Source organism: Podarcis raffonei, chromosome 3 (assembly GCF_027172205.1).
Source record: "Podarcis raffonei isolate rPodRaf1 chromosome 3, rPodRaf1.pri, whole genome shotgun sequence".
Taxonomy (NCBI): domain Eukaryota; kingdom Metazoa; phylum Chordata; class Lepidosauria; order Squamata; family Lacertidae; genus Podarcis; species Podarcis raffonei.
The window spans coordinates 77,072-94,758 of record NC_070604.1 but is presented as its reverse complement, the minus strand read 5'-3'; the positions used below and the strand labels follow the sequence as shown (position 1 = coordinate 94,758).

At 46.4% G+C, this 17,687-nt stretch overlaps 1 protein-coding gene across 1 annotated transcript in view; it reads left to right on the top strand.

The window, feature by feature from the left end:
* LOC128409814 (uncharacterized) overlaps positions 1-17,687 on the top strand; it is a 68,460-nt gene that overhangs the window by 8,376 nt on the left and 42,397 nt on the right. Inside the window, exon 3 of the mRNA XM_053380238.1 lies at positions 6,223-6,362. Within this exon, the coding sequence (XP_053236213.1) occupies positions 6,223-6,362 (140 nt within the window). The remainder of the gene's footprint in view (positions 1-6,222; positions 6,363-17,687) is intronic.

Below are 17,687 nucleotides of genomic sequence, written 5' to 3'. Positions count from 1 at the left end.
CCAACTATCGCCCAGTCTCAAATTTACCATTCTTGGGCAAGGTGATTGAGCGGGTGGTTGCCGAACAACTCCAAGCATGCCTGGAGGATGCAGACCATTTGGATCCCTTCCAATCAGGATTCAGGCCTCACCATGGGACTGAAACTGCCTTGGTCGCGCTGGTCGATGATCTCCGGCGGGCTAGGGACAAAGGTGAGAGCTGTTTCCTAGTTCTGCTGGATCTCTCAGCGGCCTTTGACACCATTGACCATAACATCCTTCTGGACCGTCTAGAGGGGCTGGGAGCTGGGGGCACTGTTATACGGTGGTTCCGCTCCTTTCTCCTGGGCCGTGTCCAGAAAGTGGTGTTGGGGAATGAGTCTTCAGACCCCTGGGCTCTCACGTGTGGGGTGCCTCAGGGTTCCGTCCTCTCCCCCATGCTTTTTAATATCTATATGAAGCCGCTGGGAGAGATCATCAGGGGGTTTGGGCTGGGTGTTCATCAGTATGCAGATGACACCCAGCTCTACCTCTCCTTTAAATCAGAACCAGTGAAGGCGGTGAAGGTCCTGTGTGAGTGCCTGGAGGCGGTTGGATGATGGATGGTGGCTAACAGTTTGAGGTTGAATCCTGACAAGACTGAAGTCCTGTTTTTGGGGGACAGGGGGCGGGTGGGTGTGGGGGATTCCCTGGTCCTGAATGGGGTAACTGTGCCCCTGAAAGACCAGGTGCGCAGCCTGGGAGTCACTTTGGACTCACAGCTGTCCATGGAGGCGCAGGTTACTTCTGTATCCAGGGCAGCTGTCTACCAACTACACCTGGTACGCAGGCTGATACCCTCCCTGCCCACGGACTGTCTCATCAGAGTGGTGCATGCTCTAGTTATCTCACGCTTGGACTACTGCAACGCGCTCTACGTGGGGCTACGTTTGACGGTGACCCAGAAACTGCAATTAATCCAGAATGCGGCAGCTAGACTGGTGACTGGGAGCGGCCGCCGGGACCACATAACACTGGTTCTGAGAGATCTGCATTGGCTCCCAGTTCGTTTCCGGGCTTTCCTTTCGCTTCCAGGCATATCCGCAACTGAACGTCCTTTCGGCTTTAGCCCAGCCACTTCATCAGCTCTGGATCTACTTGTACTTGTCCTCCGCTCTTCCCCAGTAGCATGTTGGACGCCTTCCGACCTGAGGGGCTCATCTTCCAGCGTCATAACTTTTATATGCCTGTTGTCTTTGTCCATGGAGTTTTCTTGGCAGGGATACTGGAGTGGCTTGCTGGTTCCTCCTCCAGGTGGATCACGTTTGGTCAAAACTCTCCACTATGACCTGTTCATCTTGGGTGCCCTGCTCGGCATAGTTCATAGCTTCTTTGAGTTCTTCAAGCCACTTCGCCACGGCAAGGCAGTGATCCATGAAGGGGAAAGTCCAATGCTGCGAAAGGAAAGTCCAATGCTGTAAAGAAAAATATTGCATAGGAACCTGGAATGTAAGAACCATGAACCTGGGTAAGTTGGATGTGGTCAAAAATGAGATGGCAAGAATAAATATTGACATCCTGGGCATCAGTGAACTAAAATGGACGCGAATGGGCGAATTCAGTTCGGATGACCATCATATCTACTACTGTGGGCAAGAAACCCGCAAAAGAAATGGAGTGGCCCTAATAGTCAACAAAAGAGTGGTGAAAGCTGTACTGGGATGCAATCTCAAAAATGATAGAATGATCTCGATACGAATCCAAGGCAGACCTTTTAACATAACAGTAATAACAGTAATCCAAGTTTATGCACCAACTACTGGTGCTGAAGAAACTGAAATTGACCAATTCTATGAGGACTTACAAGACCTTATAGAAGTGACACCAAAGAAGGATGTTCTTATTATAGGGGATTGGAATGCTAAAGTAGGGAATCAAGAGATAAAAGGAACAACTGGCAAGTTTGGCCTTGGAGATCAAAACGAAGCAGGGCAAAGGCTAATAGAGTTCTGTCAAGAGAACAAGCTGGTCATCACAAACACGCTTTTCCAACAACACAAGAGACGACTCTACACATGGACATCACCAGATGGGCAGCATCGTAATCAGATTGATTATATTCTCTGCAGTCAAAGATGGAGAAGCTCAATACAGTCAGCAAAAACAAGACCTGGAGCTGACTGTGGCTCAGATCATCAGCTTCTTATAGCAAAATTCAAGCTTAAACTGAAGAAAGTAGGAAAAACCACTGGGCCGGTAAGATACAATCTAAATCAAATCCCTTATGAATACACAGTGGAAGTCAGGAACAGGTTTAAGGATTTAGATTTGCTAGACAGAGTGCCTGAAGAACTATGGATGGAGGCTCGCAACATTATACAGGAGGCAGCAACGAAAACCATCCCAATGAAAAGGAAATGCAAGAAAGCAAAGTGGCTGTCCAACGAGGCCTTACAAATAGCGGGGGAGAGAAGGCAAGCAAAATGTGAGGGAGATAGAGAAAGATACAGGAAATTGAATGCAGATTTCCAAAAAATAGCAAGGAGAGACAAGAAGGCCTACTTAAACGAGCAATGCAAAGAAATAGAGGAAAACAACAGAATGGGAAGAACCAGAGATCTGTTCAAGAAAATTAGAGATATGAAAGTAACATTTCGTCCAAAGATTACCATAATAAAGGACAAAAGTGGTAAGGACCTAACAGAAGCAGAAGACATCAAGAAGAGGTGGCAAGAATACACAGAGGAATTATACCAGAAAGATATGGATGTCTCGTACACCCCAGGTAGTGGGGTTGCTGAGCTTGAGCCAGACATCCTGGAGAGTGAAGTCAAATGGGCCTTAGAAAGCACTGCAAATAACAAGGCCAGTGGAAGTGATGGTATTCCAGCTGAACTATTTAAAATTTTAAAAGATGATGCTGTTAAGGTGCTACACTCAATATGCCAGCAAATTTGGAAAACTCAGCAGTGGCCAGAGGATTGGAGAAGATCAGTCTACATCCCAATCCCAAAGAAGGGCAGTGCTAAAGAATGCTCCAACTACCACACAATTGCACTCATTTCACACGCTAGCAAGGTTATGCTTAAAATTCTACAAGGAAGGCTCAAGCAGTATGTGGACCGAGAACTCCCAGAAGTGCAAGCTGGATTTAGAAGAGGCAGAGGAACCAGAGACCAAATTGCAAACATGCGCTGGATTATGGAGAAAGCTAGAGAGTTCCAGAAAGACATCTACTTCTGCTTCATTGACTATGCAAAAGCCTTTGACTGTGTCGACCACAGCAAACTATGGCAAGTTCTTAAAGAAATGGGAGTGCCTGATCACCTCATCTGTCTCCTGAGAAATCTCTATGTGGGACAAGAAGCTACAGTTAGAACTGGATATGGAACAACTGATTGGTTCAAAATTGGGAAAGGAGTACGACAAGGCTGTATATTGTCTCCCTGGTTATTTAACTTATATGCAGAATTCATCATGCGAAAGGCTGGGCTGGAGGAATCCCAAGCCGGAATTAAGATCGCTGGAAGAAATATCAAAGCCTCAGACATGCAGATGACACAACCTTGATGGCAGAAAGTGAGGAGGAATTAAAGAACCTTTTAATGAGGGGAAAGAGGAGAGCACAAAATATGGTCTGACGCTCAACATCAAAAAAACGAAGATCATGGCCACTGGGCCCATCACCTCCTGGCAAATAGAAGGGGAAGAAATGGAGGCAGTGAGAGATTTTACTTTCTTGGGCTCCATGATCACTGCAGATGGTGACAGCAGTCACGAAATTAAAAGACGCCTGCTCCTTGGGAGAAAAGCAATGACAAACCTAGACAGCATCTTAAAAAGCAGAGACATCACCTTGCCAACAAAGGTCCGTATAGTAAAAGCCATGGTTTTCCCAGTAGTGATGTATGGAAGTGAAAGCTGGACCATAAAGAAGGCTGATCGCCAAAGAATTGATGCTTTTGAATTCTGGTGCTGGAGGAGACTCTTGAGAGTCCCATGGACTGCAAGAAGATCCAACCGATCCATTCTGAAGGAAATCAGCCCTGAGTGCTCACTGGAAGGACAGATCATGAAGCTGAGGCTCCAATACTTTGGCCACCTCATGAGAAGAGAAGACTCCCTGGAAAAGACCCTGATGTTGGGAAAGATGGAGGGCACAAGGAGAAGGGGACGACAGAGGGCAAGATGGTTGGATAGTGTCTTCGAAGCTACAAACATGAGTCTGACCAAACTGCGGGAGGCAGTGGAAGACAGAAGTGCCTGGCGTGCTCTGGTCCATGGGGTCACGAAGAGTCGGACACGACTAAACGACTAAACAACAACACGTTTCCGGGCACAATTCAAAGTGTTAAAGCCCTAAACGGCCTCGGTCCAGTATACCTGAAGGAGCCTCTCCACTCCCATCGTTCAGCCAGGACACTGAGGTCCAGCTCCGAGGGCCTTCTGGTGGTTCCCTCATTGCGAGAAGTAAGGTTACAGGGAACCAGTCAGAGGGCCTTCTCGGTAGTGGCGCCCACCCTGTGGAATACCCTCCCTTCAGATGTGAAGGAAATAAGTAGCTACCCTATCTTTAAAAGACATCTGAAGGCAGCCCTGTTTAGGGAAGTTTTTAACATTTAACGCTGTATTGTTTTTAATACTTGATTGGGTGCCGCCCAGAGTGGCTGGGGAAACTCAGCCAGATGGGCGGAGTATAAATAATAAATTATTATTATTATGATACAAGGTCGGGGTCTCTCTTGGTTTCCTTGATGTCTGGGTGGAAGTCCCCCCCCCTTGTTAAGAGGTGTGTGTCAGGGGCTCAGGAGCAGGAGCACAGGGGAGAGAGGAAATGGAGAGCGAAGGGGAAGAATCCGAGGGCAGCGTAGGGGAGTATGACAGTGGCCCGAGAGATTCCATGAGCTTCTCCAGCGAATCAGAAGATTCCCAGAAGGGGGCGCCGATGGTCAGGGCAAGGGGGGTCCCAGGGGGGACGCACCAGAAACAAGGAGCCAGCGGGGAACCCCAAAGCAGCAGCGGGGGATCAGGACCAGTTTCCCCACCAGAGCGTAGTGGGGGGGAAGAGTCACATGTGTCAGGACCAGCGTCTCCTCCAGCGGGGAGAGAAGATGAGTCAGGGCTGACCACGCCTCCATCGGAGAGTGGGGGAACGGAGGGAAGGTCAGTTGCAGCTAGCCTCCCCGAAGGGGGAAGCAGTGACAGCAGCAGTGAAACGGTCAGGAGGAAAGTTGCTGGCTGGGCGCGCGCGCCAAGTTTAAATGTACAGGCGCGAGGGACAGCAGGAGACCCGGATTGGGAACCAGCTCCTAAAGCCCGCCGGAGGGAGGGGGAAGGCTCAGGGGATTCAGCGTCAGAAGAGTCTAGAAAGGGCGAGACCCCGACGGACAGGCGGAACCAGAGGCGGAAAGAGCAGAGGAAGAGGTGGAGTAAGGCTAGAGTCTTAAACTGGTGTCTGGGGGGAGGAGACTCAGACGGAGCTTCAGTGGTCTGAAGTTTGAGACGTAGAGCTGTATGCTGCGGCTCTGGAAGTGAAACTGAACTTCAATAAAGACTTCCGTACTTAACAGCGAAGCGGCGTTGGTCCTTTGTGAGCTGGGACCTCGGGCAGCTCTGACAGCGTGTAACATGGAGCAGGGACTTCCGGGTGGCTGCCCCTGTTCTGCATTGCTGGGGGTTGGACTAGGTGACCCCGCAGGTCCCTTCAGATGCTACAGTTCTATGATCCCTGTTCAGATATGGCATGCACCCACTCATTGCAACAGGCGAGAAGCCCCCTGAGAAAGAACTTGCCGTCTTTTCTCGTGTATAAGACGAGGTTTTTTACCCACAAAATCAAGTGTCAAATTGGGGCTCCTCTTCTACAGGGGGAGTGCTGAGGGGGGACGGGCGCTTGGTTGTAGCCGCCAGGAAGAGATTCCCAGCCATGATTTCTTTGCTGTGAAAAGGGCTGTTGTCGACTGGCAGACGATAGGTGACTTGGTGGTTGATGCCTGCAATTGTGCAATTTGATTAATGGCTCCCTCCCCCCAAATAAAGCTCAACCACTCTGGGCAACCCCTCCCCAAAAAAGCTTAACAAGTCTTGGCAATCTGCCCCCATTTTCTAAATTTTGAGTGCCCAAAAATAGGGGGCGTCTTATATATGGGGGCGTGTTATACATGGAAAAATACGGTACCTTTCCCTCTCATCCGCCTCATTTACTCACTTCTCTCTCTCTCTCTCTCTCTCTCTCTCTCTCTCTCTCTCTCTTTCTTTCTGAAGAACTCTCTGATGAAAACTTTGAGTACTTGTGGATGGGTAAGAAGATCCTGGGAGGAAGAACCATCAGAGAAGCCTTGGAGATGATGGATGAAAGGGAGATTTTGGACACCATCCTCCAACACCTCCAGCCACCTCCCCAGGTATTATTGTGGGGTATAATAAGTTAACTGTGTACAGACGCTTCAGGTTACATACGCTTCAGGTTACAGACGCCGCTAACCCAGAAATAGTACCTTGGGTTAAGAACTGCCATCGGCTCAGGGGCAAGAGGGGGAAAGCCGGGTGGATTACAAAGAGCCCCCAAAGATTGTGGGAAGCAGCACTTCCTCAGCGGAGGAAGGAGAGGAGATGCAGGGGTCGGAGGAGGCAAGGCGGTGCCAGGACACCTTGCCTGAGCAAAGCGGGGAGGAGGGGGGTCCCCCATTACCCAAGCCTTCCTTGCGCAGTAGGCCTCTGCGCAGAGAGGGGAGGCGCAGACTGTGCTGGGGAAGGTTGAAGGGCCGCCCACTCTCAGATTCTGCCCGTGAATGAGCAAGACACGGAATAGAGGCGCTCTGCATTCTAAAGGTTTTGATCAGTAAGAAGAAAGCTTGAAAACAGACTCTTGAGCCATATTTCCTGATTGCTCTCAAGCAACCAACCGATACCTCTAACAGTGGTGCTTCAGGTTAAGAACAGTTTCAGGTTAAGAACGGACCTCTGGAACGAATTAAGTTCTTAACCTGAGGTACCACTGTATATTTGGACAACTTTTCTGCTGTACCTTATTGGAAGGATAAAAATAATCATTTCCTTAATAAGAATTTAAACAATTTATTTAACTAAAACAATAACATTATAGCATATATATCCATGTTTGTTAACTGATGTGGTTAAACATTTTTTTAAAAAAAATTCTTAAAATGAATTTTAGCATATATGAAAAACTTAAAATAAATCCTTACTTCCCAGTGAATAGCCGTTGGACTATAATGCAACTTAAAAAGAAAAATATATTTCGAAAGATTTTTCCTCCAAAAGCATTTTATTTTAGAAATCCAATTTAATTTTTTAAAAAATGTGATTTAAATCAAAGAAATCCATTTAAAAAAAATAAAAATGGGTCATTGATTTTTATCCACCCTGGTCTGATGTTGCGCAGCGTGAACCAGGATTTCCCAACCTGGTGCCCTCTAAATGTTCTGGACCATATGCTGCCTGGGGCTGGTGGGAGCATGTAGAAGGGTTCAAGTTGAGGGGAACTGCCATGAACTATCACAGGCAAAGGCAAACTCGGCCCTCCAGCTGTTTTGGGACTACAGCTCCCATCATCCCTAGCTAACAGGACCAGCGGGTCAGGGGTGATGGGCATTGGAGTCCCCAAACAGGTGGAGGGCCGTGTTTGCCTAGGCCTGAACTATTGGGAGCCCAGCTTGGAGGAAGGTCCTATTTGCAGATGCAAGAGACGACTTTCCCCTGGTGAGAAGGAGTGGTGGCCGCCAGTCTGGGGGGCTTGAAAAGAGGACCAGGCAAATTTGGGAAAGCAGAGAAGGCGACCAGTGCAGGATCTGTAGACCGGAAGAAGAACCAATCCATGAACTTGATTTGGTGGGGTGACTTGGACCCCAGGAAATGTTGCATTTTTTTTCTTTAACTTTTGCAACTGATCGTTCCCGATATCTGGGAACGTTTGAGAACCCGATATTGTGCAGTAAAAGTTTTCGTGACTGTATTGTGCCTGATATGGCCAATATTTCCTCTTCGCTCTCAAGAGCAGTTAATTTGCCAGGCCTGGGCATTTGGCAGAGCAGGCAAGCAAATACTTTATGCAACAGAAAATTTAATAAATAATCATACTGGGAGTGGTATTGTCTGTTTGTTATTATGGTATGTATTTTTGAGTTTTTATATTGTAAACCGCCCTGTGATCTTCGGATGAAGGGCAGTACAGAAATTTAATAAATAATAGTAATAGCCACAATGCCTAGATTCTGTTTGTTCATGGCAGGAAACAAAGTGCTTTAAATGAATGGTGTGTCTCCCAGTCCAGAGGATTTATTTAATCTTCTTTGGAGTGTTACTTTAAAAAAGAAGAAGAATTGATTGCAATAGATTTTACTCCAAATGATTTTTGCAATAAGTCTATTTCTAGGCATGTGGGGTTTTTTTTAGAGAAGACAAGTGGCAGATAGATGGCAACTGTTCTCTAGACAAGAAACATGACACTTTTCTTCATTTTATTCCCAGCAGAATACATCCAAACCTGGACACAACAAGGTAAGTCCTTGTCGCGAATTCCTCGCGGCGCTTTTAGCAGAATGCTCAGAGTCCCAGGTTCTTTAGTGCAGTATTTATTATTGTGAGCTCAATATATATACAAATATCTACAGAAGCAGTTCATCTAATCAGACAGAGTACCTGCACCTTGAGGCAAAAGAAGACTCCACACTCATCTACGCCACTCCACCACTATTGGACAGGCTTCCCTTTTAAACCAGTGACAGCCAATCACATTACTGCTGCATCATTCTGACCCAGCACTTCCACAGAGAGTATTGGATCTGTAGCCTTATTGGAGTTCACTGATTGGGTCTGCGTTGCTCCGGGACAGGAGGAAGGAAGCCAAATGACACCGAGGTTGATTCAAAGAAGAAAGAGTTTATTCTGCTTTCCGGATAGCAGAAGGTACTTGCGTGATTAAGTCCACAGCAAGTCCAAAGAAATGACAAGTTTCATGCAGTATATATATCCTCCAGGCACCCTCTCCCTCCTTCCAACCACATCAGCTTGTGTACGCAGGTTGACATCACATATGTTCTTGCTCTGGTATTCTTAACCATAAAAGGGTGTTCCTTTCTGTACTTCTGACCATAAAAGGATCTTCCTCTTCCTACTCTTATCTGGGAGGAATAGGTCATAATCTCCGGGAACACGCTCTGGTGCTGTTCCCAGATTGGGTCTGTGCGTCTTTTGTGGTCAGCACATAAGATAAGGCACACACGCATCATCCCTGCTCTACTGGAACTTGGCAAGGTCACTCATTGCCGCCACAGACTGATAAGGGAGAGAGCTTCGAGCACAGCCGGGTTTTTGTTTATACATTGACTCAGAGCTCAAGTTAATGGATTTTAGCTAAGGAAAAATAGGGATTTTGGTGCAGTTTTCAAACTGCCTTCACAGTCAGTTTTGGGTTTGGGAAACCCATTCCTTCACATCAGCCTGTTGCAAACTGAAGCCTGCAGACTTACTTGCACAGCATCCTGTGAATCCCAACACTCCTCCTTAAGTCAAAGGCTTGAGACCTAATAATTCTCTTAGGTCTCGAAATTTAGGAGCATCCAAACATTTTGTATACAAATCTGCCACATTACATTTTGTGTTACAGTGCTGTACCTTGAACACATTTCTTTCCAAAGCATTTTTCACATTTCCGTATCTTATAGCAATATGTTTGCTCTTGCTCTTAAAGTTCTGTTGGTTAGCAAGCTGTTGTGCAGCCATGTTGTCACTGAGCACAGAGATTGGCATTTCAGAAGGTATTCCAAGCTCTTTTGTTAGGCAAGCAAACCACTCTACTTGTGACATACATTCGCTTATGGCTGAGTACTCTGCTTCACAAGTACTTGTGGCAACAAATGTTTGTTTCTGGGATTTCCACTGAACCAGGGCATTTCCAATATATATGGCATAGCCAGTGGTAGACTTTCCATTTTCTCTGTCTCCCCAGCTGGCATCAGTATATGCATACACTTGCTGATCATATCCTGTATCCAGCACCAGTTTGTAATCTTTTGTGCCTTTCAGATACCTTAGGATTCTTTTAAGTGCTACCCAATCTCTCTGAGCCAGGTCTGCACTTCTTTGGCTTAACATGTGCACTGCCAATGTTATGTCGGGTCTCGTCCAGCAACTTAAATATAACAGAAAACCTAACAAAGAATGAAACACAGTTGCATTCTCACATTTTTGTCCTTCTGGTTCATTTTTGTACTGTTTAGTTATGGGAGTGTCAACCTCATTTGCCCTCTCCATTCCATATGTCTTCAGTAACTTTTCGATTTTTTCCTTCTGACTCAGAGAGTAGACGCCCTCTTCATTTCTCTGAACCTCTACTCCTAAGTAATTCTGAATCTCTCCCAAATACTTCAGTTTGTATTTGTTACCTAGGCTGTTTATAAACCAAGACCCTTGCTTTAGTGCAGTTGTTATTAGACAGATATCATCAACATACAAAAGTAAATAACAAACGCTTCCTTGCACCATTGCTGAATATAAACAGGAATCAGCCAGGCTTTGTTTGAATCCCATCTTTTTCAAAGTTGTGTCTATGCATTCATGCCATAGACGTGCACTTTGGTGTAAACCATATAGTGCCCTTTGCAGCTTTAACACCATGCTGTCTTTTTCCAGCTCATAACCTGGTATTTGCTGTAAATACACCTCGGCGTCAATAGGAGCATTTAGATATGCTGAGGCAACATCAAAATGATTAACTTTTAACCCCCTCAGACTTGCCATTGCTAAAACTGATTTTACTGTTTCAGCCTTTGCTCTTGGGGCAAACACTTCATCATAATGTATCATTTTCCTTTGTGTAAAGCCCCTTGCAACCAGCCTGGCTTTCCTCTGACAACTACCATCAGCCAGCTTTTTCACTTTAAAAACCCACTTACAGCTTATGGGCTTTTTACCTTCAGGCAATTCTGTAGGTGTCAGCATTGCCCTTGAGCCAGTGTCACCAACTGGACTCATCCACTTCAGCCCCAACTGAGCTAGGCGAGCTGGGTAGCACTTCCAGAGACCACCTTCTGCACAGGAACAGGTCAAAGTGCTGTGGACTCACAGCTTAGAGTTGTGAGCACCAGATTCACTTCCACAAGAAGACAGTCGTCGCACAGCAGAGTATAGCAGAGTACAGCAGAGCATAAATGACTCGGAGAACAGCTCTGTAGAATATCTTCTTTATTCTATCTACAACTATAATACACAACTATATACAGAGCTAAATGAGGTCTAAACGAAAATGAATGCTGAACTGCACTGAGTGTCTGCAGCTGCTCTTAGCAGCAACCTTATCTATACACATGATCTCTCTCTAACACTCAGTCTCTCTCTCCGACACTTTGATGTGAGGCTGGAGCGGAATAAATAGAGAGCAAAAACCGCCCCCTCCTCTCTGGAGAATCAGCAGAGAACATCAGCAGATTCTTGGATATGGGAGGGGTGAAATCTCCTCAGTAGGTACAAACACATTGTTATTTAGCAGAGAGTTATACTTTGCCTGCATTGCCTTTAACCACACCTCTTTCTCTAGAGTAGGTAACTCTTGCACTTCTTCAAAGTTTGCTGGCTCAGTTACACAAACCTGGTTTATGGTGGCTGGGAACCCATAACGGGCTGGAGGTTGGCCTTTATTACTTCTTTCAGACCTCCTTGGTTCATTAATCTCACCCCCTGGGCTACCTTCAGGACTGCTTTTGGGATGGATTGACTCTGGAGATTTACCTCCTCCTGTCCCTGTTGCACTTTCTCCCCCCCCCCCCGTTCCATGCTAGCAGCTGGAGAAAAATGCTCAGTCTTTACCTCCTCCCTTTCAATTTCTCTGGGAGAGCTGCCAATTCTTAGCTTTCTTTCAACGGCCTTATCAGGTACGCTTGGCAGTAAAACTTTTTCTGGCAGCAGGTTTGCATGTATCTTGGGCCAATTTCTTTGCTCATTAAAGCTGGCTGACCAACTATAACTCAAAAGATTTTTATCATCTTCAAACCTGTAGGCTTTCGTACCGCTTTCATACCCAAGAAATAGCAACTGCTGTGCCCTTTTCCCACCTTTTCTTCGGTTTTTTTATAGGTATGTCAACCCGTGCCTTTGTCCCAAAGATTCTCAAATGTTGCAAACTGGGACTTTTGTTATAGAGAATCTTATAGGGTATGTCATCTAGTACCCTTGACCACAAACAATTTCCAATATAATTCGCTGTCTTAATACTCTCAGTCCAGTATTTAATTGGAAGATTTGCATCTGCCAACAATGCTTTCATTTGTGTCTGCAAGACACCTCCCCTACGCTCTGCTACTCCATTCTCCTGAGGAGTCGCCACATTGGTAAGCCTATGTTTAATCCCTTGGGATCGCAACCAGTTTCTTAGGGAGCTTGCCATAAATTCTCCTCCCCTGTCTGTCTGAATAGAGCACACCTTTTGGCCAAGTTGTCTTTCTATCCTTCTTACCCAGAACTTCAAAGTTTGGGCAACATCAGATTTTTGCTTTAATGGATAGACCCAGCCAAATCTAGAATAGTCATCCACTAGGATCAAACAATACTTGTTGCGGGAGACACTTGGTGGAAAAGGACCAGTTACATCAGCATGAACCAACTCCAGTGGTTTTTTTTGTTTCTCTCTGGCTTGCTCTTGCTACTGGGCAAGCCCTGCTTTTAACCTCCTTGCAGATATTGCAGTCTAAGTAATTATCACAACTTATAATGTTTTTCATCCCCCCACACAACTCCAATGTTTTGTTCAGCACCTTAAAGCTGGCATGAGCCAGACGCCTGTGCAGCAGATGAATACACATATCATGGGTCGGGACATTTTGCACATTCACAACCTTAGACTCACACTGCAGTACATACATATTAGTTCTAAGGTTAGCATTTGCCAATACTGCCCCATTTGGCTTTATCTGGCACTGATCTCCCACAAAGTTTACTTCAAAGCCCGCTTTTGCTAAGTCAGGAATACTCAGGAGATTGTTTTGCAAACTAGGCACACACAACACATTCCTGAATGTGTGTCCCAGCTGTGGGAACACAATCTCCCCCTCACAGACTATATTAGCTTTCTGGCCTGAGGCAAGACTTACATGGTTTTGTTGGAAGCCCTAGCATCAGTTAGCAATGCTTTTCTTTTACAAAAAGTTTGAGAAGCTCCGCTGTCCAGAACCCACAGCTCTTCATTTTCTTGGCCATCTGCAGACACCCAAGTGTTAGACTCTCTCTGCTGCCTCCTGTGCTTCTGCTGTTTTTGTTGTTTCCTCGGGCAGTCCCGAAGCAGATGTCCACTGGACTTGCAGCAAAAACACCTTTTTAGTTTGTTGACCACCAGCTGGTCTGCAGCAGCTCCTCCTGGTTGTTTCTCCGGCTCCTGACACCTCTGCTCTTCCCGGCTGTTCCCTCTGGGATGCTCCAACAGCTGGACTGAGGTGATCTTTTGCTCTGAACACCTGTTCTCCTCTGCATACAACCGTCCGGTAACGTATTCCAGAGTCAGCTTATCAGTCTCTACCGACTCGAGGGAATTGACCAGCATATCATAGCTGTCATCAAGGGAACTCAGGACTATAAAGACTTTGTCCTCTTCCCCCACAGGCCTCCCTCTTAAGACTAGCTCCTGGAAACAGCCTGTTAGGAATTTTATGTGGTTCACCAGGGAGTCTCCCGGTGTCTTCCGACACCGGTACGTTCTCCTGGTCAGTGTTATCAGCGAGCCAGCTGTCTCTCGCACATGGACAGCCTTGAGCGCATTCCACGCCTCACTTGCTGTCACCTTATCAGCTACATAGATTAGCTGGCTGTCGTCCACTCCAAGGATGATCGTAGCCAAGGCTTTCTCATCCTTTTCATCCTCCTCAGGGGGCTGCGGTGGATCTTCCACCACTTTCCACAGGCCCTCACGCTTGAGGAAGTGTTGCATGCGGACTGACCAGATCCTGTAGTTTGTGGCCGTCAGCTTCTCCAGCAACACGCCAGCTCTGGACTGCTCCATCCCTGCAGCTCCCCTCCAGCACCCACGGCTAGATAACTGCCACCTGTACTCATGCGCAGCGGAAGCGTGCTGGGCCCATAACCCTGTCACGAATTCCTCGCGGCGCTTTTAGCAGAATGCTCAGAGTCCCAGGTTCTTTAGTGCAGTATTCATTATTGTGAGCTAAATATATATTTTTTTGGGGGGGAATTTATTTGTCCTGTCTTCACGCTTTTTATGATGGAGGACCGCTGTAGTCAGCCCCAACGACACGTTCTCAAGATGGAGGGTGAGGGAACAGCTGCAGTCGCCTGTGGTTCCTGCGCAATGTTTGCCATCTTGCCAAAGGTTGCAGGCAGCTTTACCTGCAGCAATTGCATGTTGATTGCCCTCTTAAAAGACAAAGTCCAGCAACTGGAGGAACGTGTAGCTACGCTCCAAAGAATTAGAGAGCTGGAGCTCTTCTTGGAAGCAACAGAGCACACCGTCTCCACCAAGGAGGAGACAGGGGACTCCCCTGAGAAGGAGGCTAGTTCACCAACACAGGAGCCAGATATATGGAGAAACGTGACTCAAAGAAGTAGGAGGCCCAGGGTTCGCTCTGATTGTTTAGAAATACACAATCGCTTTGAGGTCCTCTCCCCTAGCATGGAAGACGAAGAGCAGACTCCATTTGAGGATCTCTCCCTCATTAACAGTCGATCAGGTATATGAAGACGAGCAGCAAAGTCAGCCCTCAGGGAATGTGCAGGCGACCTTGGAACGGACAGCTCACGGAAGAACCCCGACCAGACCTTAGAGGAGGCGTGTGGTGGTGATAGGGGATTCCCTACTGAGGGGAACAGAAGCAGTTATCTGTGGGCCTGACAAGATGTCTCGGGAAGTGTGCTGTCTCCCCGGGGCTAAGATCCAAGATGTAACTGAACGACTGCAAGGAATCATAAAACCCACTGACAAATGCCCCTTCCTCTTGGTTCATGTGGGAACCAATGACACTGCAAGCAATAGCCTCCAGAAGATCAAAAGAGATTACGAGGCTCTGGGCAGGAAATTGAAGCAATTAAATGCACAAATTGTCATCTCATCTGTCCTCCCAGTTGAACGACGTGGCCCAGGGAGAGAGGGAAAAATAGTGGAAGTGAACAACTGGCTTCGCAAATGGTGTAAACAGGAACGGTTTGGATTCTTAGATCACGGAATGCAGCTTCTTGAAGATGGACTTCTGGCAAGCGATGGGCTGCACCTCACAACGGTTGGGAGGAATGTTTTTGCAAAAAATCTCAGAAACCTCATCAGGAGGGCTTTAAACTGACTAATGTGGGGGAGGGAGACAGTGGTCCTGAAGGTAGGAGTCTATCAATTGATGAAGATGATCATCCAAATGTCATAGACCGAATGGAGCAAACAGCACGCAGACCTAGTGGTGGGAGGAAAAAATCCTTAAATAAGAGACACGGGGGAATGATTAATGGACTTCAATGTCTGTACACTAATGCGCAAAGCATGGGAAATAAACAAGATGAGCTTGAGCTCTTGGTGCAGCAAACTAAATATGACATAATAGGAATCACTGAAACCTGGTGGGGTAAGTCCCACGATTGGAATGTAATAATGGAGGGATACAATCTATTTCAGAGGAACAGACCAGACAAGAAAGGAGGAGGAGTGTCAGGGATGTGTATACCTGTGAAGAGATCCAAGATTTAGAACCTCAAAGCCAAAGTGAGAGCATTTGGGTCAAAATTAAGGGAGAGAAGAATAACAGTGACCTCATTGTGGGAGTTTACTATAGATCCCCAAGCCAAACAGAGGACATAGATGATGCCTTCCTGGAACAGATGGCCAAGCATGCAAAAGGAAGGGAGATAGTAGTAATGGGGGACTTCAATTACCCGGATATTTGTTGGATGTCAAACTCAGCCAAGAGCATAAGGTCAAACAGATTCCTCACTGGCCTTGCAGACAACTTCATTGTCCAGAAAGTGGGAGAAGCAACAAGAGGAACAGCCATTTTAGATCTGGTCCTAACCAATGTTGATGACCTGGTTAGTGGGGTAGAAGTGGAAGGATCATTAGGCGCGAGTGATCGTGCTCTTCTGAAGTTTACTATACAGCGGAAAGGAGCAGCCAAGCATACTAGGACACAATTTCTCGACTTTAAGAAAGCCGACTTCATAAAACTTAGGGAAGTGCTGGGTGAGATCCCATGGACAGTAATACTAAAAGGAAAGGGAGTTCATGATGGCTGGGAGTTTGTTAAGAGGGAGATAGTAAAAGCACAACTTCAGGCAATACCAATGAGACGGAAACATGGAAGGTGCCTAAAGAAGCCAGGGTGGCTATCTAAAGAACTTTTAACTGAGTTAAGATTAAAAAAGGATGTGTACAAAAAATGGAAAAGGGGGGAAACCACCAAAGAGGAATTCAAACAAATAGCCAGCACGTGTAGACACAAAGTCAGAAAAGCTAAAGCACAGAATGAACTCAGGCTTGCTAGAGAGGTTAAAAGCAACAAAAAAGGCTTTTATGGGTATGTTCGTAGCAAAAGGAAGAACAAAGAAACAGTGGGGTCACTCAGAGGAGAAGATGGTGAAATGCAACCAGGGGACACAGAAAGGGCTGAACTCCTCAATGCCTTCTTTGCCTCAGTCTTCTCCGATAAAGAAAACAATGCCCGACCTGAAGAATTTGGAGCAAATGATTCAGCAGAGGAAACACAGCCCAGAATAACTAAGGAGATAGTACAAGAATACTTGGCTAGTCTAGATGTATTCAAGTCTCCAGGGCCAGATGAACTGCATCCAAGAGTATTAAAAGAACTGGCAGATGTGATCTCAGAACCACTGGCAGTCATCTTTGAGAATTCCTGGAGAACAGGCGAAGTCCCGGCAGACTGGAGGAGGGCAAATGTTGTCCCTATTTTCAAAAAGGGCAAAAGAGAGGACCCAAATAATTACCGCCCAGTCAGTCTGACATCAATACCAGGGAAGATTCTGGAGCAGATCATTAAGCAAACAGTCTGTGAGCACCTAGAAAGGAATGCTGTGATCACCAATAGTCAGCATGGATTTCTGAAAAATAAGTCATGTCAGACTAACCTGATCTCGTTTTTTGACAGAATTACAACCCTGGTAGATGAAGGGAACGCAGTGGATGTAGCCTACCTTGATTTCAGCAAGGCATTTGACAAGGTGCCCCATGATATTCTTGTAAAGAAGCTGGTAAAATGCGGTCTTGACTATGCTACCACTCAGTGGATTTGTAACTGGCTGACTGACCGAACCCAAAGGGTGCTCATCAATGGTTCCTCTTCATCCTGGAGAAGAGTGACTAGTGGGGTGCCACAGGGTTCTGTCTTGGGCCCGGTCTTATTCAACATCTTTATCAACGACTTGGATGATGGACTCAAGGGCATCCTGATCAAATTTGCAGATGACACCAAACTGGGAGGGGTGGCTAACACCCCAGAGGACAGGATCACACTTCAAAACGACCTTGACAGATTAGAGAACTGGGCCAAAACAAACAAGATGAATTTTAACAGGGAGAAATGTAAAGTATTGCACTTGGGCAAAAAAATGAGAGGCACAAATACAAGATGGGTGACACCTGGCTTGAGAGCAGTACATGTGAAAAGGATCTAGGAGTCTTGGTTGACCACAAACTTGACATGAGCCAACAGTGTGACACAGCAGCTAAAAAAGCCAATGCAATTCTGGGCTGCATCAATAGGAGTATAGCA